This window comes from Lutra lutra, chromosome 11, assembly GCF_902655055.1.
Source record: "Lutra lutra chromosome 11, mLutLut1.2, whole genome shotgun sequence".
Classification (NCBI taxonomy): Eukaryota; Metazoa; Chordata; class Mammalia; order Carnivora; family Mustelidae; genus Lutra; species Lutra lutra.
In genome coordinates, this window is record NC_062288.1 from 58,903,523 (window position 1) to 58,931,236 (window position 27,714).

A 27,714-nucleotide genomic window follows, 5' to 3' on the forward strand; every position below is an offset into this window, starting at 1 on the left:
TGGCAGATTTTCAGTTAGGCAAAAATAGCAATGGAGTGCCAGGAAAATACATTGTGAACAAAATAATCTTTAGAAAAGACATGAAATCAGAATAATTTTCTAGCATGATATGGATCCAATAACCAAAGCATATTTGGAGCAATTATATCAATTTTTAAATTTTAAAACCTATTTAAAAACGAAGGCACTAAATGCTAAGCTGTAATGTGTTTCCAGCCTCAGTACACTTCCATTAGAATTAAGTAGTAATCAATATACAGTATTTATTGCTGTATACCCGAGCACCGGGGGAAGCAGAGGACAGTGTGCCAGCAACTAAAAAATGTCTACTGTAATTATTTAGCAAGAGGAGGAAAAGTTTTAGGAACGGGCTGATCTTTACTTCAATCCCAGTTACTGTAGTTCATTATTTTCCTTGACCCAGATAGCCATGAAAAATACCTTATGAAAATAATACTTTCCCAGGAAAGTTTAATAAGATAAGACAAGCTTTTATTTTAGAAAGCAAATAATCACAGGTACACAATATGACTGTTACTAAAGTTAACAGAATTGAATAATGGTTCAAGAGAGTCAAGGCATCACATTACAGAGCACTATTTGAGAGAGAAGTGCTGAAAACTCATTCTATACTATAATGATATTATCAGATATGTTGCTAGAATGCTATACTGCATAACATTATACATTATAATTGCTAGGCTAAAAAATGGAATTTTTAATGACGCTGTATAACAAATATATTTAATAATCTTAAATAAACTCAAACTTACTTTGATGTCTACACTTCTGAGTAATTCAAGATATGAGAGATGAATTTTTAAAAAATCAGATCATGAAAGCCATTATTATTTGAAGGAATATGCTCAATTTTTTAGATAATTTCAATTATTTAAGAGTCCTTTGCATTTTTTATTAGCTTTGCCTAAAGTTATAACATTAAAGCATTAAGGTTACATGTAATGAGGTTCTGGTTTGCCCTGATTTCTAGTCCCATATTTTCACAAACTACAAACCGAGACTAGTGTTATATTACAAGGCTAATTTGATCCAATACAATGGTCTTATTTCCAGACATGCACCTGAGGATAATGTTTAGCTACGAAGTGTGTATTCACATGCAAACAGTCACGGACACCCGTCTGGAAGAAACAGTTCATAAAGAGAGTGGATACTGGTCCAAAGGAAAAATTTTTTAGGGTATCTGTTACAAAAAACATTCAAATGCTAAGTCTGACCAACTATAAGCAACATATTCCTAAAGCCCATTATTCCAATTGATGGTTTTAAATATCAAAAGAAAAGTCTAGGGGCACCTGAGTGGCTCAGTGGGTTAAAGCCTCTGCCTTCGGCTCAGGTCATGATCTCAGGGTCCTGGGATCGAGCCCCGCATCGGGCTCTCTGCTCAGTGGAGAGCCTGCTACCTCCTCTCTCTCTCTCTCTGCCTGCCTCTCTGCCTACATGTGATCTCTGTCTGTCGAATAAATAAATAAAATCTTTAAAAAAAAAAAAAAGTCTAGTTTGGAATTCTGCAGAGAGAAGTAACATCCCTGTTATTGAAAACCCAGTTAACAGAAAGTAACCATAGCTTAGAAAATAATGGCTCGATTCAAAAATGCATTTAGGATTACAAGAGAATTTAACCCCAAACTCCTTGAGGATGGTTTATATCAATTCTTGCTATAAAATAATAAAATCAACAGCCCACTAACATTATTCCAAATAGTAGCACAGCCAGTGCTCATGGCTACCATTTTTTTCCCTTGCTTGATTTTGGTGTGAACGATAAATTTTTATTTTGACCCTTTGTTTCAGTTCTCATATCTTCAAATGCAGGAAAGCCCTATTTAACACTGTCATTGGTTTCTCAAGCCATCTCCAAATATAACCTCACTTGAGCCCACCTACACCTTGGGAGGGAGAGAGAACAGTGCTGCTGGTATTTTCAGGCAAGGAAACTTTTTCTAAGGCAAAGCGCATTTGAGAACTGAAACTAGAATTTTGACGACTCCAGTTCCAATGGTCTTCCTACTACCCACGCTCAGCTGGTACAACTCTGTCCCCAACTGAAAGAAAAGAGTCTTTTTTCCTAAAGGGGTAGGGGTCACTCGCGGCTTTCAGAATGATCTTTAACCAATAAATGGCAGCAACTCTAAAAGATATCCACATTATGCACACACACACAGCTCTTTCATTCCCCTCACACTTAATTCAGTAGCTACAAGCATTCCAGAAGTTTTCCAAAAATCAATCTTTTCCTCTGGACTAACACTGAAACCCTTGCACCTACCTTCCCAACTGTACACTTTAAAAAAATTATATATACATATAGATGATAGATAGTAGATAGATAGATTCCCTGTGTGTGTGTGTGTTCCCAGTTTCTTCTCAAGATCGTCTTTTAGGTTCAGATTTAATGAAATCAGAGAACATTTGCTTTATGACTTAGGACACTGCTAATGATTTAACCTGCTAAGCATTTCACAAAGGTAAGGCTACCTGGGGCTGTTCTCCTTCCCCAAGTTTATGTCCTGTCTATTTAGACTGTGAGTCTTCTTGGAAAAGACTGTGACAATTCTATGTTTGAAATGCCCCTAGCACACTGTTGGCACTTAAATGTAATTATTCAAAATGGAATCATTTAATTAGATAGGAAGAGAAATAGCAAAGCCCTGAGATGATAATAAAGAATAAAAGAAATATGCTGACCGACTGAACAAAGCAACAGATAGATAACAACACACACAAGATCGCTCCATGTCAATTTTTCAATTCGGGATGTCCGTCAACAGGGGAAACAACACAGTTACAGACCTGCTTTTGCTGGGTTCCCAGAAAGCAGACAGCACGACTGCTATTAACAACTCCATAGAGTGGCAAGAATTCTGCACCTCATGCCTCATACGACCTAGCTCCTCGGGAAAGCCTGAGGAAGAGGAGCAAAATGGAGGAAGGAGAGGAAAGCAGGGAGTGGCCGAGACTCTACAGACCGCGAGTCTGTTTGAACCGGGAATTAGGAAGGAGTCCTCTATCTGCCTGGGTGGGTCATTTTATACCGACTGGATCTACTTGGGGGGCAGCTAGAGAGCAAGACAATGCAAAGTCCTTTGCTCCCTGTTCGTTCTGAAGCATGATGTCCTGATCAGCAAGCCTGGAAACGTTTCAGAAGAGTCTGTCCCATGCACTCGCCCTTGGAAACGGACCTGCAGTCCCCGTGCTTCTTTCGGGCTCTGAGACAGCCAGCAGTTCCCGGTGTGCCGCGAACCCTCCAAGGGCTGCACCTGACCCTTCCCCTGGCAGAGCCCTCGAATGGGCGACGGTCTGGACCTCCCTCCTATTCCCCCGCCCCTGCTAGCCTCCAAGCAGTACAAGCAATACAAAATATTCATTAAAAGCACTTGTTCAAAAACGCAACAGAAGAGGTTCTTCATGGAGCCCCATACAAGACAACCTCGTAGGTGCCCAAGAAAGAGCACCTCACACTTGGGAGCCAGAAAGACCAGCAAAAGTTACAAAATGTTGCAAGTTTTATAAGGAAATCTGCTCATTGATTGTAGAGGGCTGAACAGTTTGTTAATAATCCCTTAAACTCGTTAAAAGAAAAAGATTACCCCCCCATGCCCCCCAACAACTAAGAAAGAATGATTTGAGACCGAAGCAGCTGCTTTTCAGACCTCTCTAAGGCTTTCCTGGCTGCTCAGTTGCCTTGGGCTTGACTTTTGGGGTGGTGGAGAGAATGAGAAAGGGTCCTGAGAGAAGTGTCCCTCTGGCCTGATGTCCTCTCTCGACTCTGCTGCCTTCAGAGACACCCTCTTTAGCCAGACTGGAAGTTCACGGATAGAAATATTCCTATGTTGACATTTCTTCTTCATGGTGGCTTGGCTGCTTTGGATTTGGTACAGTCACCACGGGCTGCTTTGACTACTGAGTGGGGCGAATTCAGCTGTCGGATAATCCATCCGTGAGCTTTTCACGTGCTCCGGACGATTTCATAAGAATAGTGCCATCATCAATTTATTGAGTGCCTTCTATATGCAAACGATAGAATTATGCCTTTGGTTGGAATCTGTCGCAGTACTGGGAAGCAGAATGTTGCTGCATCGAAGGGAGGGAGGCCGGGGAACTTAATATTCCTGGACATCAGGACAAATTACTTAGTCTCAGTTTGCTCATCAGGAAAATGGGAACAAACAATACATCTTACCTCCTAGAGTTGCCAGGAGGATTCGAAGAAAAGTGCAGAGTGAGACAAAGAGTCAACAGTTAACGTTGGCCACTGCTAGTGCTAGTCACGTGGTTATCATCATTGGACGTGAGAGTTAAAGAACACGGGGTTTGCTAAATGGACTCCCGAGGGGGCCAGGGAAAGGAGACAATGTATGGGAATCTGCTCATTTGTTGGAATTTTTTTTCCTCCTCTGCAGCAGTCATTTTTAATTGGCATACGTTGGTGTCATTAATTTTCTCCTCGGAGAGCACCAGTGTGACACTTGGAGCAAACAAGAGGTAAACCGCTGCTCAGGCTACAAAGTGGCACCTGCTTTGACTCTAGCAGGAGTGATCTTTCTATATGACAAAGTCGAGGCCAATAAACGGGAAAGAGACAAGGGCTGTTCCAACCTACCTCTCTGAGTAACGGACAATAAAACAGTGAAGACGGCGGAGAGCAACCTAGGAAAACACTTTCCAAGTCTCCAGTGTCAAGAAAAGCACTTAAGAAATGGGCTTTTTGGTGCAAAAACAATGAATACTGTTACGTTGAAAAGAAATTTAAAAAGAAAAAAAAAAAAGAAATGGGCTTTTGAAGGGTGCCTGGGTGGCTCAGTGGGTTAAAGCCTCTGCCTTCGGCTCACGTCCTGATCCCAGAGTCCTGGGATCGAGCCCCGCATTGGGCTCTTTGCTCAGCAGGGAGCCGCTTCCTCATCTCTCTCTGCCTGCCTCTCTGCCTACTTGTGATCTATCTCTCTGTCAAATAAATAAATAAAATCTTAAAGAAAAAAAAAGAAATGGGCTTTTGAGACGCTTTATATTTTCATACCTCGGCACGTGTTCACAGGTTCTTTTGCCCTACTTGCTTCCAACCTGCTGCCCGTCCTTCCAGGGTGCGGCCCAGCCCCGGTATGACTCAGACTGCTCTCCACATTGATGGGTCCTTTCGCTTTGGGGAGTCAAAGCATTCAAAATAACACGATAATACAACTTTTCAAGAAATAGGGAGTAAAGGTTAAAAAGAGACCCGGAAATGAATTATGGTTGGATTTGGCAACAACTGTGAAACCTCCCACTCTTCCGAAATTCCTTTTTGATCCATTCAAGGCTGCAACTTCCAAGATCAGAGGGCGTCTCTGACATTGGCCAGGTGCAACTCAAGCCGGCTGTGATTTGGAAGGTAGTGGAAAGTGAAACTAGATCACTCGCCCCAAGCTGCCTGAGTCACCTGTGCCTTCTTTAGAAGAGTGACAACACCCGCCAGAACAGAGAGGAGCCGCCACACTCACCTTCGTTATTCTCCATCTCACTCAACTGTTGCCACCAATCAAATCCCGTCCACTTGTTGACGGGGCTATGGGGACAGTCGGACTACTTTCAGAGACTCAATAAAAGGGACCGATCTTTTGAAGAAGAGAACGTCAGTCAGAAAGCTGATGTATTAACTGAAAAAGACATTTTTTTCTACCGGGTATAGAAGTCAAGCTCTTCCCTTCTCGTCTTAAATCTCAGGTCTTGAGATATGGTAGGGTGCCAAATCAGTTAATTAACAAGTATTTACTGGACACACACCATATACTCTGAAGTATCCCACTGGCAATAAATCCTATGTTTGTGTCCAAGTAATGATAGGGCAGATTCTACTAGGGAAAACAAGAAAAAGCCCTTCAAACCATTAATGAAATGTCACTCCATGTTACTGTGATCATATGATTTTGTATTTATCTCATCACAGAATGTTATATATCAGGGGTTCTAGCAGAAATTCTAGAACTCAACTGTAAGGCGGTGAAGGGGAATGTTGAGCGTATCTAGACTTCGCTTGTTCCCAACCAAGAGGATTAACTGTTTAAATTATGCATTACGGTGTAGGTCAAGTTTGTACAAAGTTAATAATATACTACTAATTTGTTTCTCTGTGTTCTAGAACACTTGGGATTTCACTCACAAACTAAGCCATTTTAACAGATGTTTTTATGTCCCATATTCTCATTATATTCCTTCAACCTCTGAAGCACATTGTGTCTTCGATGGCTTCTTCGTGTTTTCCTCTCCACCACCTCTTTCTTTACCATGGAGACTGCTTTTCAATATTCTACAATCTCTTGAACTCAAGAGAAAAGTGATCTATACAATTTGTGTCTCTAAAATCCTATGCCACTGAAATACAAACGACTGATTTATTTGAAATTTAGAAGTACTTTTCTTGATTTGAAATTTTACACAATGCCTCACTCAGTCTCAGTGACAAAGTTCAAACTTTTTTAAACCACGCGTGTGCTGAAGTCAGTTTCTTACAGTGGCTCAAGAGTAAATCTGGATCTCTGCTCTAGAACTCATTTCTGGGGTCTGCGTTTAATCACGGCCCTGGAAGTCACCAGCCTCTGTCAAGTGAGTAGCAATAGTTCAGATTGCAGAAATTACAGGAAAGGTAGAAATCAGAAGAACTGTGAGGGAATCTTGACTGGAAACACTTTAGAAACAACTGAATGAAATCTCTGCTGTTTATGAAAGGCTATACGACATGTTTGTACACTAATAGCAACCCACCCCCCACGTATATAGATTTCACTTACAGATGGTTGCAAAGTAATTTTCTATGATCCTATGATACTTTATGTAATTATCTGTAATTAAATTAACACAAGGTAAAAATAGTCAACTTCAAATAATATAAAGTATTCAAGACAATTACTCGGCTAAGCAACATTGTTTTTCATAAGAGAAAGTGTCACATGCAACGAAGTGGCAAAAACAGAACAGAGTGAGCTGTGGTTAAGTGTAAATCCTATAGCAATGAAAGTCATTTGTATTATCCTTACTTCTTTGAATAAATTCAGATGACAGCTCTATTTCATTTCTTCATTCAGTTTGGAGGCCAGATGGCATTAGAATCATTTACTTCACCTTGTTGTGCTTAATTACTACAATCAACACACTATTTTCCAAATTAATCATAACAAAGTAATTTCATTAGTAACACAGCAGGCTGTTGAATTATTAGCATCATAACAGTTTGCAAACAATTAAACTTTATTTGAACCTTAAAAATTTGCAGAGTGGAACATTATTGTAAGATCTAATGGCAATAGAGTACAAATTCAGTACAGAGCAAATAATCAAGCAAAATGCTATATAAAATATGACTTACAATCACCTTTGAAAAAAATTAGCTCTCTAACTGTTCATAGAAAAACAAATAAAAGCTAAGCAAACATAATGAGAGCATAGCAATTAGCATATTTTCTAACAAGCCATGTTGTTTAAATGCACATTAATGATATTATTATGATCTTGAAGAGAGTGTGATATATTGTCAAGGGTGTAAAGAAAACTTTCTCCCTGGTAGTATACAAATGATTTTGCCAAATGAATATAAAGTAGTCATGAGTTGAAAGTAATGCTTATTTTCCCTGTCACTTTCATTTTAAATCTTTTGTCTCCTTTCTTATCACCCACCTACGTTCAAGTTAAACAAGAACAAAGGCCAGAGGAGCTCTGGACAGAAGTAACACTTTATATCTGTATTGTCACCATTCATAGAGACTATCTGGCTTGGAATTGTTGGTCATCAGTTGGCAAAGGACTCCCTCTCCTGGATTAACTGTAAAAGGAGGCAAAAATCTTTTACATGCTTTACATTCTGCTCAAGCTTGTGCCCGAGTGGGGGAGGGGGTGCCCAGGGCTTGGGTATGCGATGAAAACCTGCTGCCACCTACTGGCCCAGCCCTGAAATCGTCACTCAAACCAGAAGCCCAAAACTTGTATCTGCAACTGACTACACGTTCAAGGGAAACCCATAACTGCTTTTTGCTTTTCAATCTCTCAGCCTTTGAAAAACAGACCGCTAAATTTATCTCTGGTCATCTCACTTTTGCCAAGATGATTTCAATCGACTCCAATGGCTCTCTATTAGGACAAGATTAAACGAGGGCACAAATTAATTTCTGAAAGCTCTAACTCGACAACGTCTAATTTACGTAAACGAGAGTTTACCCACAATCCCAAAAACTAAAAAATCAGTTTCACTACATTTGAATTCAGATGATCACAGCAGTAAGAAGACAATGGTAAAACGTAAGTTCTGAAATATTGCTTAAAACAATTTTCTATAAATAAGGGGGGGTTAAATATCAGTACGTTCACAGCTAGAATCTTTATAAAGGAAAGATCTGGAAAGTTCAACAAAGGTAGTGGCTACTAATCAATGATTCAATATTAGGTGACTCTGTAATGATCCAATCATCAGTACATTTTGGAAGATATATAATATAGATATAGATATAGATATAGATATAGATATAGATATCTATATAGATATATAGATATATATAGATATATAGAAGATATATATAGATATATATATATATCACGGCCACACTGATACCCTGTCGGAATTTACAACCCCCCTGATTTCAAACATACAGGAAAAGGTCAGGTTATAACTGCACAAAGCCTGCTCGGGCAGCCCAGCACATTCCTCTCAAGTCAAGCTCTCCCTCCACCTTCCCACTCACCTGTTGGTACCTGTTCCCACCATGACTTCCAGGCTCTCCTCTCAGGAGCCCTTCCTTTCCTCCTCATGGCTCTGAGAAGCACAGTGCAAACTCCCCCCTAGAGCCCTACTGTTTTGTGGCGGGAACTGAACAGCACAGCGATGAGCAGGCACCGACGGACAGTGCTCCGTTAGACCTTCTCACTTTGAGAATACAGGGGGATCCTCTGTGCCGCTGTATGAGGCAGGAGGGGCTTTCCGATGAATTTTTTTATTGTATTAAATTTAAACACAACTCTGGTGGAAAATGTTGGCCAGCCCGTCTCCAAGGCGGGCTGTGTGTTCCTGATAAGGGGCTTCACGCACGCTGTGGCTCTGGGCTGCACATGTGTCCTGGGGGCTCTGTCATTCTTTCTTTCCTGTGGCTTTCTTCAACACGAGGTAAAAATCAGTCCAAATTCTTTCATGAAAACATGTCACTGTGTGAAAAATCAGCACCACGATCGATCCTCTACAAAGTTTGAACAAAGCCACGGTCTTCAGATAGCATCTACCAAAAGCTTACATGATAGATTTAATTAAAATTTCCATGAAATTATATATTACACTCTAAAATATCACGGACATCCAATAGGAAGAGAAATTACCAAAAGCAGCAGTGACTGTGAGGTACATATAAAATTGGGCTGAATTCTTCACACAAATCAAATGAGAGAATAAAAACTAGACTTCTGTCCTCGCAAAACAGCAACAGGTACAACTTCACTGCTTGTCTCTAACTTAATTAATATTCTTTACTTAATTTCACATCAGAGGAATATTATAATGAATGCATAAAATAACAAAGAAAAATGTTCAACAAAACACGAAAAGGTTACAAACTGCCACTCATGCTCTCAAGTTGATTTTAAATCCAAAGCATTTACAGACGAGCAGGAGAATCTTCCTTTTCTGTAGGCAAAAAAGGAAAGCTGCATTTGAATTTTTTTCTTCAGGTGAAATGTTGATTTTTCCTGCTTAGAAAAAAAAAATACACTTTTAGGCAAGGAAAAATGAGTATTTACTCAACATTTTGTCAATTCAGCTCTTCAGAAAGGCCAGAAAGAATGGTATTTTACTCAAGAAGAGAAGGTCTGAGAAAACATCCAGTTATTAGCACAGGGACTTTATCTAAATAATCTATTTCCAAAGTAAATTCTATGAAGTTATTTTAAAAATCAAACCAGATTTTTTTAAAAAGAAGAAGATATGGGAGCATGATCTTTGTGCTATCAGAAAACTACAAAGACTTTTCAAAAGGCAAGGACTCATAACACAGGGACCAAGAGAACATATGAGCTATTACAGAATATTGGATTAAAATGTACTTACCCAGGACTCTCAAATATCATACATCTCCATTATGTAGGCTTTCGGCACCAAGCCAATGGCTCCCTTCATTTCTCCTACCCACCAGCCATATCTATTGTATTCCTAATTGAAAACAATATGCAATATTAACCTTTAGACTGGTATAAGTACAATGTCGTTTATATGCAACTTCTTAGAAATGTTATTTCTTTTTACAAAGTTACAAGAGCTTGAGCTGCAAATTGAAACATTTTAATCTTTTTTCCTTTGTTTCTGGACACTTAAAAATGCTGTTAGGCAACGATTTAAATTAACATATAAGACAAAGCCTGGTTATTACTCTGTATAGCACACAGAAACAGTCACTTGGGATAAGAACCTAGCAAATGGAACTACATGAGGAAGTCAGCTCCCTGGGCCCATTTCCCTTCTCCCTCCCTCCCTCCTCTCTCTCTCACTCTCTCACTCACACACACCCACACACACAGCCTGGGGAGACACCTTTTCTGTGCGAACACCAGTGCTAGATGCTACAAAGTCACAGCAAAGACCCTTAGGATATGATCTTGGCCTTCAAGAAGCTTATCATCTAGCAAGGAAAGAATTATTTTTTCACAATAAACAGATTCTTAGTTAAACTCATATGACTGAAAATTATTTCGAAGGCAGAGCTATGCCCCTTCTTAAGAAAATCTAATACATGAGTATAGATATTTTAAACACATAAATGAGGAAATAAGAGAACACTAATAATATCCAAAAATATTTGCTTTACAAAATAATTTTTAAAGGCTCCTCTTAAAAAGCTTCCCCAAGGCATGTACTGTTCAGCTTTCCCTAATCAAAAACTATATTAGATAAAGGGTGGGTGATAGGAATTAAAAGGTGGTGTTAGATTCGCCCTCAGAGCAGAAGATCAACAAGAAATAAAGTATCTCAAGTTACAAAGGTGAAATATTAATCCAGCTGTAAAAAAAAGAGTGATTGATGAGACACTTTGGGGTTTACTTTGCAATGGGAGATAAACCCATACCTGCATTTGTCCCCTTTGCCTCCACTGAGACCCCACTGCTGTCGGCATCGTGAACACACAGCGATGGGCCTCATATGTCTGCCAGATTGACTAATGTATTTTTGTCTCAAATTTATTTATGTTTAGTGAGATACAAACAAAGTAAAATGAATTACAAGTTTCAAGAATAATATCTTCCAAAAGCAATACTCCACAAAAGCACTGTAGGACCCAAATTTAATTTTTCATGGAAGATAAATTTTTAAAATCAATCCCCAAAGTAATTCAATAGGCTATGATTTTCCAACATCTGAGTCATAGATAAATGTGCATATGCATATTGAGTTACACGTGGGGAGGGAATGTTCATACTGGCACAGACTTAACATCTGTATTGATTAGTATATGCTATTGGCTATCAGAAAGGAAAATCATACAATTCCTCAATACAAATGTAGCAACGTTGGCATGTGTGTATTGACATGTAGTCTATCAATAGACAGAATATCAGGTTAAAATCTGTATGTGCTTTTTAAACAGTGGGTTGTTCCAGGATCAGGTTAATTGGAAGAATAAGGTGGAAGGAAAAGGTGGGATGGGGGGGTCAGGCTAACCCTACGCTTCTTATTCTAATGAGGGCACAGCTCTGGCTCATGGGGCAGAGGACTCAAGATTTTAAGTTTCAAAGTTCAATGTCAGTGTGAATTTAGTGGATACAACTATCTAAGGGATGAAAATAGTCTGATGCCTGAACTCAGTGACGGTGGCTAAAATCTATGTAGGATCTATTTATCAGAAGGAAACACCAACTTACTGAAAGCTATGATTAGCAACCATTATATCTTAATAGGTACCTAATAAAACTGCCCTTCTCAATTTTTAAGGTAATGAATACAATTAGGGCCTAATGCTTCACAAAACAAATGTATTTAACCTTCCGGAGGCAAAAGGCCTCCATTGTAAGATTTCAAAATGGATGGTTACCAGGCTAAGTCTGAATATGAAAGTCTTACCAATGCCAGCCTAACATTTTTTAAAAAATTGATTATTTGTAAAGGGTAAAGGAACTAGCCCCCTCCCCCCAAGAGGCAGACAGAGCACATTCGGCTTGAGGGTGTGTGAACACCAGAATCTGCTTTCTGAGAACGGCCCTCCATCCGGGGCTCCAGGCTTACATGCAAATGACACTTACCTCACTTTATAACATTCCGCTTTGGCTATCATCTGTACTCTCAAGTAAGGGCACATTCCTGTTCTCAAAAAGCCCACTCACAACCAAATTTAAGAAACTGATTTCTGAAGAATCATTTCACCGAAGGACCAGTGACATACCTCACACCTGAGAGAATTCTGCCTGACGGTCACTGGTAAGATTTATTTAATAGAAAGGATGGTCAGAAACAGGAGGGAGGAGCTTAATCAGCTGCAAACACATCCCTTAAAAGTATCATTCTAGGAAAACATAAAAGTTTCAGATGCCAATCATCTTAAATGCTTCACTTAATTTAAAATAACTCAAAAGCATAGGAAATTGGCTCATAAAAGTACTCTAAAATATCACAGGTTTAAATCAGAAAAGGGTAAAAAAAAATCAGAATGTTTATTACATTACATTTGTAAAGAATTCCATAGAACACTCCTGTGTGGCATTAAGAGGTAAGATAAAATACAGTGAGGTAAAAATCTAGGAGGCAAATTTATGGATTTACACTGAGGCCATTAGAGTATGTCGACAAGATTGCAAACACAGAAGCTTTTACTTTTATCATTACCATCCTCTGTATGAGCCTCCGGAGCAACATGAATCCCAATTAAACCATTTGCTGCCTATAAATTGGAATGAAGATGCTTCTTGGAGTACGATATTCTAAACTTGAGCCTCAAAATTCGATACCATACAAGCTTTCCCTTTGAAGAAGGGACTCTGCCTCTTTGCCTTCCCTATTTTCCGCTCCCAAATAAATGTGATGGCAAAGGACAGATTACTTACACGGTGGAAAATAATGCAATCCATAGTGTTGCCTTACCGTCCACATACTAATTATAGTATTGTTCTAGAAGTCACAGGTGGATCATTAAAAAAAAAAAGAAAAAAAAAGATAAACACCCCTCAAGCCTTATCTTGTTATTAAACAAAAAAACAGAGCAACAAACCATACCAGGCTGTCATCTAAATCTCTCAAAGGTTAGGAAGCATCATGTCATCTTTACAGCACATGAGATCTCAGGTACAAGAAGGTCTGCCATCTGGCATCCTTCACCCCACTCGCCTTTTAACATCCACTAAAATGCTAACATAGGCAAGTGACTGCGCTTCGGGAGGACTGATAAAATAATGAAGAGTCCTTTAATCTACAGGAAACCATTCCAGTCAATTTATAAGAAATATTACATCCCTTTGTAGGACGTGTAATTATTTTCTATTAATCATGTGCTATAAAGCTACATTATGCGGTTATTCTGTTATCACTAGAAAGAGGCCTGCAGTCAGCTTCTGACAATGTTAGGTAATTACTAACACAAAGCCTCTTTCTCCTCCCGTAGTAATGCGATCAAGATCCAGAGGTGTAGTGATGCTTAGTGTATAAAAATAGTACTCAAAAGAAATCCAATATCTGCAAAATGGATGGCTTCCAGGCAAAATGTAATGTGATAGTCAAAGCAAGGGGAAAAAAAAGGCCAAACTTGCCCAATAATCCGAGAAAATAATCGTAAAGCGGCATGGCACCGTTGCGCTCTAACTCCTCTGTTTTCAATTTTCCTGCCATTAAAATAGTTTTTATTTGTTTTATTTTGTAGTCAAATTTTCGGCCTCAGCTAATCGTTACTAGGCAATAAATGCAAGCGATTATGTAATTGGGGCCGGGAGAAAGGACGGGTCCTGATCATGTGAAACCAGCACGACGGTAAACATTATGTCCGTATTTCAACCATTCACTAAATCTCTGCTCTCTGCCAGTGTATTATTTTACACTTAAATAAGGCCCTGACATATCACTGGAATCCTTCTCAGCACCATGATTCTCATCTCTTAAGTGTGTTAGTCCACTTTCTGCAAACCCCGTGGTAAAAGAATGTTGCCTTAACAGAAACTGGAAACACTTAAAAAGATTTCCTGATGCGTACTACCCCAGCATTCCACAAACTAGTTACCAACCTGTCTGAACGCAACAGGTGTTAGAAAGGTGGAAAGATGACCTGTCCTTTCTCTGAACATGTATCTGTGCTTGGGAACATTTTATCCTTTTGCAGAAATGAAGTTAATTTGATTCACAAAATATAAAATGCATTGACTTTCACAACCAGGTGACTTTACCACTGTTTTCCAACTATTCACTGTGATAGTCTCAATTTTTCATAAACATTATGGTAGTATGAAAACTAGACACCTATTTAAAATACAGACATAAATTCTTCAAGGCTACCTCTTCAATCTTTTCCTTTTTACTATCTCCAACTAGAAACTGTCTAAGCTTCCTTTCATTTCTTATAAGCCCGTCATTTCGTCTTGGAAAATGTCCAACAGGAACCTGACAACCCCAGTGTTTTACTATTATTAGCTACACATTAACTCCTTGAATCTTAGTCTCTGAGCTGATAAATGAGGAAATCGACACTAACCCTCTTCAAGATCCTCCATGATGTCTGAACAGCACCCTCCATGAACCTGCTTTAAGACACTGAGTCTCTTGGCAGCTTATGGAAATCAACGTCATTACTTTATAATTCATGGTGCAGGTGTGACTTTGAGTTACACTAATTCAAAGAATTACTTTTTTTTCCTTTCTGTACTGTGAGCTCCATTTTTAAAGCAAGAGAGACAAAGGACAAGCAAGGAAGCTAATAATAAGAATTTAGTTATTATAACAGGTTAAAGCCTCTGCCTTCAGCTCAGGTCATGATCTCAGGGTCCTGGGATTGAGCCCCGCATCGGGCTCTCTGCTCAGCAGGGAGCCGGCTTCCCCTTTTCTCTCTCTGCCTGCCTCTCTGCCTACTTGTAATTTCTCTCTCTGTCAAATAAATTAAAAAAATCTTAAAAAATTTAAAAAAAGAATTTAGTTATTATAACAGATCTTTATTTATATTCCAGAGTCAAGACACATTTAACTCAAGTTTCTACACGATCCACATTTACAATACCACCCAGTAGTAAGTGCTATTCGGTCTGATGATTCGAACCGCTATTCAGACTGATGGTAGGCTAAGAAAAGATTGAATTTGTATTCAGTAGAAAGTGGCCTTGGTACTCAGTGTATTTCACTGACCAGTAGGAGACTCCGTTAACTGCTCTCAGGCTCACCCACCTGCCTCTTCCAACTGTTGGCATTCTGCTCCAGCCCGTCATCACCTCACCCTTTACACCTGCCACCCTGTTGCTACCTTTACAAGGTTCTGTCTTCAGCTCTTTGGTACATACAATAAATTCAATTGAATAATTCAGTTCTTCAAAGAACTGGGATTATTTGGTCCCAGTTGTGCAGGAGATGGATACCTTTTTTTTCTGCAGGTGGGATTTAAACCCTTCAGACAATGTATCCTACCCAGGGCGTGAGGAAGCATGGAGGGCAGCAGCCAGCCCTGAGTAGGAACAACATACTTCAGACTGCAAAGCTAAACACACTTCAGAATAAACGTTTGTTTTGTCATTGCTAAAATTCTTCCAGTATGTCTAATATACACAAAGGAAAAGATCCGCCTTTTGGAAATTACACTGCTTAAGAAAGTATTTGGGATTGGTCAACTGATACATCATCCAAAATAAAGACAGAATGTGCTTCGTCACCCGGTCCATTTTTATTGAACACCTCGTACCCATCAGCTGGGTGTGGCATACAGAGCAATGGTAAGATGGTGCCCTGATCTCAGTGAGTTTGTACTTTATTTTCGTTGAAGGGAAGAAACTAAAGTACATCAGATCCACTGAGGAATAAGGTCTCCACAGGGGTAGTCTTTTTCTCCTTGCATCTTTTATTTATTTTTCCCAGTTACATTAAGCCTTGAGATTTCCTCACCTATAAAGCAAAGGGCTAGCACTAGGTTCCTCTATGATTCCATCATTCTAAATTCTTTTAAGCTTTCAGGATTATTTCCCATTTTCATCTGTATTTCCACAAACTCATACTAAACATGATATTATATATTCGGGATACAAGAATACTTAAGACACAATGCCTACCTCAAAGAGTTCAGGGTCAAGAGAGAGAATTTAATACTGCTAGTCCCCCATGTAGGTAGGTGTAGCCAAATAGAAAGAGAGAAAGCTCTAGAGTCAGATCTGCTTTGATTCCAGAAGAAAGTATTTTTTTGCTGGTATCCTCAGGTGATTGACATAATAACCTTCCTGAGCATCAGTTTCCTCATCTGGAAAATATTCACACCAGAGACTTCATAGGGTTGTCTTACGATCAGATGAGTGAAAGCATATCGAGTGCCTAGAAAGGGACACTGCAGATATGCAACAAACTTTTCTCGTTCCCTCCCGTTCTCTTTCCACTAATTGTATAGGAAAATACCAGGACAACGAACAGAGAATGTTCTGCACTATAAGGCAATCTGATTATTAGGAGCAGTTCTCTACCCTGCTCTTCCAAAGGGAATCTGGCCTTTAAAGGGCTGAGGAGGGAGACATCTCAAAGGAGTAAACGTTGCTATACATACATTAAGGGGGTCCCTGAGTTTTGGGGGCAGGAGGGACAAAAGGCCATAAGAGGCCATGGATTTTTCAATATCGGATTTTTAAAAAAATTATCAACATTGTGCTGTCTTTAGAGTTGTTTTGTTCTGCTTCTGGTTTATTCCATGCAGAATTAAACCACACGGCCTTGCCCCTGGAACCGCCCCTCACTGCCACTTCTGCTCCGCGTGCATCTCTGACACGGTCTTCTGGCTTATCCTTGACCTCTCAAGCCACTGCCAGGGCTGAGCCTTCCAGCCTGCCTCCCAGAATCACCTTCCCCTTTCAGCTGTCAACATTTTCCTGTAATGCTCCTTCCATTTTACGTAAGAGAAAAGAGGGAAGTACTGGGACACGTTAGTGCACAGATAACAAGAGGAGCCCCGTGGCTGGAACCAAAACATCTCGGGGAGGGCCAGGGGCTGGGGGTTGCCGAGCAGAAGGTCTGCCTGGTTCATGCCTCACTGTACCCATGCTGTTTCCATACTGACAGCGTGGAAACGACATGCTATCAGGCCCACAGAAATGCAGTCACAAGCACAGAAAACTCCTTCCTCCTTCCCCAAAGGCTGTTAGACAGATTAATGGTTTGGGAACTAGCTTAGCGCCCATGTATGTCCTGTACTGAGATGTCCTAGTTACTCCTCAGTGGTTGGCTCTGCTATTTGGGGCACCCGGGGTCAGATAGTCACAGAGGAAAAATGAAGAGACCTGGAAAGTAACTCTGCAAGCAGAGCTCGGCAGGACTTTCATTTTACTTTCTTTTTCTGGTAGGTTTGAAGCCAGAAAAGCCCTGGGAACGGGATCTGTCCATTTTCACCACGAGAAGCAAATGGTCAGCGACAGTCACAATTCACCGATCACTGAGAAAGTCACAAACAGATATAACGAGAGGCGATGCTTGACCCTCCAGCCAATACACACTAAAAACCAAACAAACAAGCAAAACATGTCCCTTTACTACCTATTAGTGAACGCCATCAACCTACGTTTCCTGATTTTGACTTAATAAGAAATTTCTCAAAAAGCTGCAGTGCTCGATTCACACGTGTCAGAGACTAGAGCAACTATCCCAGGACTCTTACCTCTCTTGTTTTCCTGTTACCACCAGACAAAGCAGTGGGCTTCTTTCCTGCTAAAGCATAGCTCCCCTGTCATTAAGTCTCTAAAAATAATTTATTGCTTTAAAAGTAAGAATAGGAATGTGGTTAGCAATTTACTGATGAGGACAGATTGAAAGATAAACTAATAGGGAATGTAAATCCAGAACAACCAGTAGAATGACATAACCAAAGAGGTATGCAGGACAGCACAATACGCCTATAGCTATATAACCTGGGTCCTGCTATTAAAATTCTAAAATTCCATGAACATACTTCTATGAAAATACTATTAACTAGGATATTATGTCCATGTTTAAGGTGGTAATAGACGTGAAATGTAACCTAGTAATGGAATCTGACACCATTTTAAACAACCCAATTCCTTTCAAAAAAAAAAAATGAAAAAAAAATGATAAGATATTTTTACTTCAAATATGATTTTCCCCCATCCAACGAATCAGAAATCTGGCCATGTGTTTCAGAATCAATTCACTAACAACATAGCTCTCATTAAAATTACAAATTCCACTTTTATCCATTCCTGTAAATGTGCCTCATTGTCTTTAGGCGAGAAAGAAAAAATTTCCTAATCTCCACCGAACTACCCAAGTACATAATGCGTTTTCATACATAAAAAACAGCAGTGATCCTAGGTGAAAAGGAACTGGAAGCAAAAAGTTGTTGGCTCTCCTTTTTAGGTAAGCGGTACTTACATTCATTATTAGTGAGCTTCGAAGGTTAAAACTTAGAAAATGACAGACACTTTTTGAAAGAGAGGCTAGCTCAGCCAGGGGTCATGTGACAGCTGCTAATTGCAAAATGTCACAAAGGGAAGGGGGCAGGGTAGGTTATCTGCTTACCCTTCTTTATTGCAACATTGGATTTTCACTTAAAAAAAATTTTTTTTAAGGCTAAGATTTGTATAACTCTCAAAAGAGGCCTGAAATAAATAAATCACCCCCAGGCTGACTGAGCACAGCTGACACCCCATCAAGGCTTCCTTGAAAAAACAGAGAAAGAGGACTGAATTTTAAAACCAAACTATATTTCTGCAGGGAATTCTAATGAAGACAACCCAATCGTCAAACTCATTCAATCTTTTTCTGCCATTTCACTTAAAAAATTAAAACCCTCTTTATCATTGCATACCATTTTTAGCCCCTGATTTATCTAAATTTTGTTTGTATTTAAATGCATCTTTTCTTGAACTATCTTGTGTTGCCTTCTTTAAGGGTATTTTCAGTACTGACAACCTTCCAGAAGGTAAGTTAGACCAGTGATAATTAAATATTGCAAAATATAGGTCAGTTAATTTTGAAAAGCAAGTTGTATTTCCTTTTTTTTTTTTTTTAGATTTATTTATTTGAGAGAAAGAGAGAGTGAGAGAGTGCACATGGGGAGGGGTACGGGGAGAGGTAGAGAGAAACCTCAGCAGACTCCAAGCTGAGTGGGGAGCCAGACTTGGGCCTGATCCTGCGACCCCAAGATCATCCCGAGCCGAAAACAAGAGTCAGATGACCAGCCAACTGCAGCACGCGGGCGCCCCAGTCATATTTCTTTTTTATTTTTTTTAAGATTTTATTTATTTAATTGACAGACAGAGATCACATAGTAGGCAGAGAGGCAGGCAGAGAGAGGAGGGGAAGCAGGCTCCCTGCTGAGCAGAGAGCCCGATGCGATGCAGAGCTCGATCCCAGGACCCTGGGATCATGACCTGAGCCAAAGGCAGCGGCTTAACCCACTGAGCCAACCAGGTGCCCCCCCCAGTCATATTTCTTTAAAATCTTTTAAACGGCATTATTTATTTGAAAAGTTGCGGCATTAATTTCTTTACAAAGTATACATTTTAATGCCTCTACAGATATTAAGACTCCTTTAAAATGTATTCTTCCTTACGTATGCAATGTTTACACTTAATTAAAGAAGAATTAATTTATGAATGAAAAAATTTATGATCAATGCTAACATTTTATTGACACAAGATAGGAAAGTAATAATCCACAGCTAGATTTAAAGTTGAATTTATGACATCATTTTCATTGTGCACATTAGCTGTAATTACCTGCACCACTCATTCTGAGCCACTAGATGGTGTAAAAAATGGTAAAATTTCATTCTATCAACGCTAAACCTAATATAACCCAGAGAAAGATGAAACAGATTTCTAGACATATAACAATGCTAGTGGTTTCTACACTAATTGTACTTTTAAAAAAATCTAGCTCTCTACCTTGATCCAGAAACAAGTCCTTCTGAGCAATTTTTCACTCTAAGGACCTTGAGTTCTGAATTGACAATAGCATTAAACATCCAGATTGCTGTCACTTACATATTAAATGAATTTATGACATTAATTTATGGTCTATTTTGGCCAAAGTTTTGATAAGAACTGGACGATCAAACCAGTAAAGAATTATTAGAGTCTCCAGAGGTTCCTCTCTGAAACTGTGCCCCCAAAATTGGGGAAGCAAGAGTCTTCACAAACAGATACTGACTCCCAAAATGACCTGGAAACCATAGCCAAGATGTCCACTAATGGCCCAGAATTTGTCCACATCCCATCAAGGGGGAGCTAAGTGTCCTTTCTCTTCACCCTCACCAAGATTTACCTGGTTGCTCCTACCAGGTCCACAGCTGGGTAAATATTGGTAATAAATCATTCAGCCAACAGTAATAACGTGCTGCCCTAACAATGTCTTGTCTCTTCTTTAAAATTCCAAAATGAGCTCCAGATACAAGAATCATATCTAGAAGGCCCCTCAGGAAATGATGCTGACTGTGGAACTTCGAGTCTTGTGAAGGGCTGGTTGAAGGAATCTTTTTGGTAAACAATACCCAAATAACAGCATTTAGACCTTTTAGATGGCAGGATGCTCTTCCTTTGAGCTGGACCACCACTACCCTTAGCTCTATGATAAAGCTTCACAGATGAAATGACAGTCTCCACAGAACAGGTCTGGGAGAACAGAAATTACCTACCCCAGGATCCTAGAAGTGTGATATACACCTAGGATTGTACTTTTAACTTCACAGCAACAGAAAACAATTTTCTGAGACAATGGGATCTCTACTTGTCTGACAGTGTGTCCCAGAGGTTGGTACTCTGAGCTTTTCAGCAATGCACACAGCCTGACTCATAAAGAAGGCTTTAAGAACAGATCCACAATTTACCATCCAGTCTCACATTTTACCATAATAATATAAAGACTATAAGCCATTTATCCTACAGTTTGGAATTCCAAGTAGAAGCTAATCAACCTTTTAATTTTATAAACAATTGCCCCTAAGTTGGTAAAAATAACTGTGAGGGGAGTAGATTTGAGGAATAATTTCAAGAAACTCTCTTGAACTGAAATGAATCAGTTTGGTTTCTATTTTAAGTAATTCACTCAAAAAAAGTGTTATCTTGGGGCACCTGGATGGCTCAGTCAGTTAAGTGCCTGCCTTTGGCTCAGGTTATGATCCTGGGGTCCTGGGATCGAGCCCTACATCGGGCTCCCTGCTCAGTGAGGAGTCTGCTTCTGCCCACTGCTTGTGCTCATTCCTACGTGCTCTCTCTCTCAAAAATAAATAAATAAAATCTTTTTTTAAAAAAAGTGTTGCCTTGGGGCTTCCTGGGTGGCTCAGTGGGTTAAAGCCTCTGCCTTCGGCTCAGGTCATGATCCCAGGGTCCTGGGATCAGGCCCCACATCAGGCTCTCTGCTTCAGCAGGGAGCCTGCTTCCCCCGCACCACCCCGGCCCCGCCTCTCTGCCTACTTGTGATCTCTGTCTGTCAAATAAATAAATAAAATCTTTTTTTTTTTTTAAAGTGTTGCCTTAACTCAGGACAATTAAATGCTCAATAATAGGCTTAATCCAAGAGTTGACTCCTAAGAACTAAAAGCATCTCTCCCTAAAAAAACAACATAGAGACTAAGGAGCAGAGGGCAGAGAAAAGGTAAGTGAGGAGTCTTAGCTCTGGGCATCTCAACTAGCAATGATCACAGTTGGCAATATCTGCTTACTAAATATTTTCCCCAATAATCTACAAGTGCTTCTATAGTATTCCTCTTGGATTCTTGGTGTTAACATGGGCCTTGTAGGTACTTTATAACAGTTTCAAATGAGAAGCAAAAGAGAAAAAGAGAAAGCATTGGTCTGGGCATCCAGATGCCTAGTTAAGCACTGGCTCTGGCACTTTCTTGACCCAAGTTTCCTTGGCTGTAAAACCAAGAACAGGTAGATGATCATTACTCAGATTCCTCATTCAAATGTTCTGTGATTTTCTATGTTATGATTTTGTCCACCAACCATCTTGTGCTAAGAGGCAATAAGTGAGGGGCACCTGAGTGGCTCAGTCTGTTAAGCGTCTGCCTTCGGCTCAGAACATGGTCCCAGGGTCCTGGGATCAAACCCCACATTGCACTCGCTGCTCAGCAGGGAGCCTGCTTCTCCCTCTCCCTCTGCCTGCTGCTCCCCCTGCCTGTGTTCTCTATCTCTCCATCAATTAAAGAAATAAAAATCTTAAAAAAAAATGAGTCAGTAAGTGACCTTATTTCCAAATTCTCTTCTGCATCTAGCAAGTCATACTATCTTTCTGAAAAGTACAAATTTTTCTCAAATCAAGAAACCACATTAAACTCCTAGACTTATAGAACATCTCCCTACTTATATTTAAATAGTTTTCATACATCATTTGTTTCTAAAATAGTTTCATAAAGTAGACTGAGGGAGTTTTTAAAATCCCCATATCACAGTAGGGAAAGTTAAATATGAATTAAGGGAGCTCACACATGTCATCACAATAAGAAACATGACTTTTAGATCTAAAGACAGAACGGTTTTCAATTATCCAGTATGTTAAGAGGCAGAGACACTGATATATATATATATATATATATATATATATATATATATATATTCGTAGCAACAGACTCCGCCATTATGTTTACAAATACAACTATGTTAAACTTAAAAAAAAATCACCTAGACCTGTCTGAATAGAAAAAGCATTGCTTTTAAATTGTCGGAACACCAATGTATTTACATAAAGATGAAAAACTTCTACTATAAACAGTGTTTCCAGTAGTGAATGGCAGACAAAACCAGAATAAGCACACAGAAGAATAAAAAGGAAGAGGAAAGAAAAACATAATAAATAACCCAATACCTTACAATGTTAGCTTTCACATAAGTATATTGTTTCTGGAGAAGGCTGTGTGTGGATGTGAGCCAAAGGCTGAAGTGATAGGTAAACACACTGTTAAGTTGAATCCTGTTATCTGATTGTGTTTAAAATTTGATTATATTTCACTTGACAAAATAATTAATTATTGTGAACTCCCAATTGTTAACAAGGACCTAGAGGAATTCCAATTGGCATTTTTCCCCAGTGTTGTAAACCCAGATGCATAAAAATCTAGCTTTGGCGTCACCCTTTACAGTTGTCATCTGGGGTGCCTTCTTACCTTGCTAAGAATGTAAATCACATCACCACGTTTAAATGACAACTCATCGGAAAGAGCTCCTGTGCAGTCCCACAAACCCTGGTAAAAATTCGCATAATCGGTGCTTTTATCTCCTAGGAAGAAGAGAGAGCAAACATGAGTTAGAGCTTTCATATAATGGGCCCTTATTTAAAACTAACCAACAGAAATTAAAGGGCTGCCTCAAACCACCAAAACAGGCGAAGAAAAATTCTGTCTGGATTCAAAGAACCCTTGATTACATGGATAGACAAATCCTACCTCTTACAGTGATCTAATTAAGGACAGATTTCAAAAAGACCTCTCTTGGCATGTCTCTTCTTTTCTTTCTCTCCCTCTTTTGTTTTACCTAAAACCTGGACTTGCGAAACCTGGACTCTCCTCAAACCAGCACCTAAAAGTTCCTTCTCACTTATTTTGTAGAGTGGACCTAACCCCACTCACAACATGTTTTGAAGTCAGTCACCCAGGCTGCACACTGAGCGATATCCACGACATGGGACACATGCATCATGAAACAACCACCTTACCAAATTTCTAAAACTTACCCAAAAAGCAGAGACAAAGGGAGGGAGAGAACATGTGAGCATCTGGGACACCTCATAAATAATCTGTATTTAAATGAACATCAAGGAGCTAATAGGGCACAGACATAACCCAAACGAGGTGACAGTTTTTGTTCGTTCGTTTTCATTCCAAAACCTCAAGCTGGTTAGAGAAGAAGATACAGTGGGAATAACATAAAGGGTAATTCCAGCTCTTATCTTTGGGGACTTTTGCACTGAGAGCCTCTCAAACTTATTTCTTTTTTTTTTTCTCTTTTTTTTTATTATTATTTTTTTTATTTTATAAACATATATTTTTATCCCCAGGGGTACAGGTCTGCGAATTGCCAGGTTTACACACTTCACAGCACTCACCATAGCACATACCCTCCCCAATATCCATAACCCCACCCCCCCCTCTCAAACTTATTTCTTAAATATTTGAGCAACTTTGAAAGTGCCGCTGCTGAAGCGGCATTTTTCAAGATTTCCGTCAGCCCCAGTTTAGGATATCGCGCTCTGAATAAACATGCAACATACACTGGAGTTATCAGCTCATCCCTCTAACAGCATAAGCACAATGGATGCGATGTGCTCAAACTGCCATACAGACCATTAACTGATTGATTATTTAGCGCTCTCCGCTCTGTAATACCACAATAAACCGGGGTAATAAATGCTTTGTCACTTATACAATGGGGCTCTCTTGAAACGTGGCTCAGAGTTAAATACACTGGATGCTTTTGTTACACTGAGAACTGTTTCCTGTTTTTAATTTCATGATAATTGAGTTTTGATGAGTTCACGCAAAAAGAATGCGAGTGATATCAATAAGATGTCCGTGTGTTCACTAACCAGGCAGAACATATACGTGCTGACAACTTCCATCATTGGAATGTCATCTCTGAATTCTGAGGGGATAACTGTGGAGACGTGTGCTGGATCAGGGCTGTCATCTTAGTTTTGTTATATGGCTCTCAAACAGCAGGCTCCTTGGCAAGCCCAGCACAAGCAGGCACGTTAGCGGGGCACCTGCGGATACGTCCGACACTGGGCGGTTTGTGATGTACACCAAGTGGTAACAGTGTATCAGACGTTCCGAAAATTCTAATATCTGACACATGTTTTTAAAAGCCAAAAAGGAAATCTGAGTCATGTGGCGCTTGAAAACGTATAAAGATGATACTTTTTGATTGTACATTAAGAAAATAAACAAGGACTGGAATGCGCAACCTAGCAAAATCCTATTACATTTTCTCTCCTGGTTTCTAAAAATTCAGAGAGAGGGGGAGAGAGATGGGGGGAGGGAGGGAGAGAAAAATGGAGAAATGAGAGGAAGGAGGGAGGGAGAATGGGAGGGGAAGGGAGAGAGACTGACACCTTTTCTGACCTCTCCACTCCTGCATCTGAGCACTCATCACTGATACTAGCCGGGAGGTCTCTGAGCCTGGGAATCCAGCCAAGACCTAACAATGCTTGCCGCCACCCTTCATTACATTTTCCCCCCAAAGCACATATTAGGTAAATTCTATGAATGGACACTAGAGGGCACTCCCGCTGGACAGATCTCTCCAAACATTGTCAATTTTTTCTTTGAGAAAGAATTACTTAATAATAAAGTGACTGATTTCCTTTAAAAACCACTTATTTAGACAAATAGAGATTTAGAAGTTGAGACATTCTAGTCAGATTAAATCAACTGCTAAATGGGTCAAATGTTGCGCCCCGTGCAGTCTGTCAGTGTCAGTTTAAAAGTCAAGGAATTAGAGCACAGAGAGGATGACATCATTTCACATGCAAGGCCCTCCCCCACAGTCACTGGCCAGGAGGTAAAAGGATCTAAATAGCTGGTTTCCCCAGTCGAGGCTCCTGTGCAGTCCCCATGCTGCTTAGCCTGAGGCTTGATCCAAAAAGGTTAGAGAAACAACACTTGGGCTAAAACTGGAGAAGTTCTGGCTGAGCAAGAGCATCCCGGTGCGTCCCCAGCTGTCCAGCCGGCCGCCTGCTCCTTCTTTTTCAGATTCTCTCCCAACAGCTTTTCATTCAATAGATTTTCAAGCGGTGGGGAAAGAAGGGAGGAAAGAAAAAGTGTATGGTGATTTCTACCACATAATCCTTATCACTTTGGGGTCTCTCTTCCCCTCGATGCACTCGGTGAAGCTCCCATTAACACTAATGGGAGTCACAGGAGCACATGAGGGGAAGGGAGACCCCCACCGCGCGCAAGATGCATCTCTCCCCAGATGTGCATCAGAAGCATTTCATTAAATCTCACTGCTGTAAAGAGGCAACAACGCTAACGATTTAGCAATACCGGGAAAAAGATGCATTTTTGACTGTGCTTTCTATAATCTCGATGATGATGTTACCCAAAGACCCACCTCATTTCTGTGTCCCCTATGTGAGCTCTGTTAAAGCATAAGTGGTTTATGTCACACGACTATATGTACACACAATTTACTATTCTGTCCATTTCCGAATGCGATACTAGTTATATAAAGCAGAAGAACCAGGACTAAAGAGAAAAGCTGGCAGTATGGATTTATTAGCTTTCATTTCCTCGGGAAAATAATGTTAACATTCTGGGTATGAATTCTAGATACAAAAATAAGGACTTATCTTATTCCTTCAAGAGCAAGTGCCTCTGGTCCACTTTTTACAATTTTAAATTAAAAAAATTTTTTTAAGATTTTATTTATTTATTTGACAGACAGAGATCACAAGTAGGCAGAGCGGCAGGGGGGTGTGGGGGGAGAAGCATGCCCCCTGCTGAGCAGAGAGCCCGATGCAATGCAGGGCTCGATCCCAGGACCCTGGGATCATGACCTGAGCAGAAAGCAGAGGCTTAACCCATTGAGCCACCCAGGCGACCCTAAATTTTAAAATTTTAAGTGTGGCTAATTGTCCTCAAAAAATTACCCATGGATACAGCCTCCGAAGCACAGTGGGCTCAGGAAAGTTAGCATCATTCGCCTCACACGCTGATAAACAATCATCCGTGTGAAATATGTTTTTTAAAAAACTGTACAAAAATGGTATGGAGCATAACGCATAAAGCACAGAGAAGCATACATTCTGAATACAAGTAAGTCTGTTGAGTTGTCATTGCTGCATGGATTAATCTTCCCACATTGTGATCTATGGTTTCAAAATTACAAAAAAAAAAAAAAACACACACACAAAAAAAACAAAAACCCACCTCATTACATTTGTTGTCCTGGGAAGGCGTGAATGGTTAAAAAAGACAGGAAAGAAAGAAAAAACAGCCATTCTAAATTAGCCAGCCTGTGAAGGATTTAAATGATGTATTTGCTCCTGCTTTTGAAAACATAAAAAAACAGATTATTGGGCAGTATCAGAACTGTTAGGAAAATACAAGCTAAAGGCTGGAGATGCTTTTGCAAAAACAAAAAGATTTTTAAAATATGATGACAAGGACTGAAACGTTCAACAATAAAATAATGGAGAATCTCTTCCTGAGTGGTCTTAGAGGTTTAAAAAGTATTTTTAAAAGGTAAGCATAGGGGGGCGCCTGGGTGGCTCAGTGGGTTAAGCCGCTGCCTTCGGCTCAGGTCATGATCTCAGGGTCCTGGGATCGAGCCCTACATCGGGATCTCTGCTAAGCGGGAGCCTGCTTTCCCCTCTCTCTCTCTGCCTGCCTCTCTGCCTGCTTGTGATCTTTGTCTGTCAAATAAATAAATTTAAAAAAATCTTTAAAAAAAAAAAAAAGCTTTAAAAAAAATAAAAAATAAATAAAAAATAAAAGGTAAGCATAGGGGCACCTGGGTGGCTCAGTGGGTTAAGCCTCTGCCTTCGGCTCGGGTCATGATCTCAGGGTCCTGGGATCGAGCCCTACATCG

General features: G+C 39.9%; 1 protein-coding gene across 3 annotated transcripts in view; it reads right to left on the reverse strand.

The window, feature by feature from the left end:
- Positions 1–8,956: 8,956 nt before the first annotated feature.
- Positions 8,957–27,714, reverse strand: part of SKAP2 (src kinase associated phosphoprotein 2) — a 164,310-nt gene continuing 145,552 nt past the window's right edge. The window contains exons 11-13 of one of the 3 annotated variants that reach the window (XM_047694536.1): positions 23,292–23,404; positions 10,076–10,177; positions 8,957–9,655 (exon numbers count right to left, since the gene is read on the reverse strand). In XM_047694536.1, the coding sequence (XP_047550492.1) occupies positions 10,085–10,177; positions 23,292–23,404 (206 nt within the window). In that variant the 3' untranslated portion in view covers positions 8,957–9,655; positions 10,076–10,084. Of the gene's footprint in view, positions 9,721–10,075; positions 10,178–23,291; positions 23,405–27,714 lie in introns of all 3 variants that reach the window. The other 2 variants (XM_047694533.1, XM_047694534.1) reach the window with 2 other exon arrangements.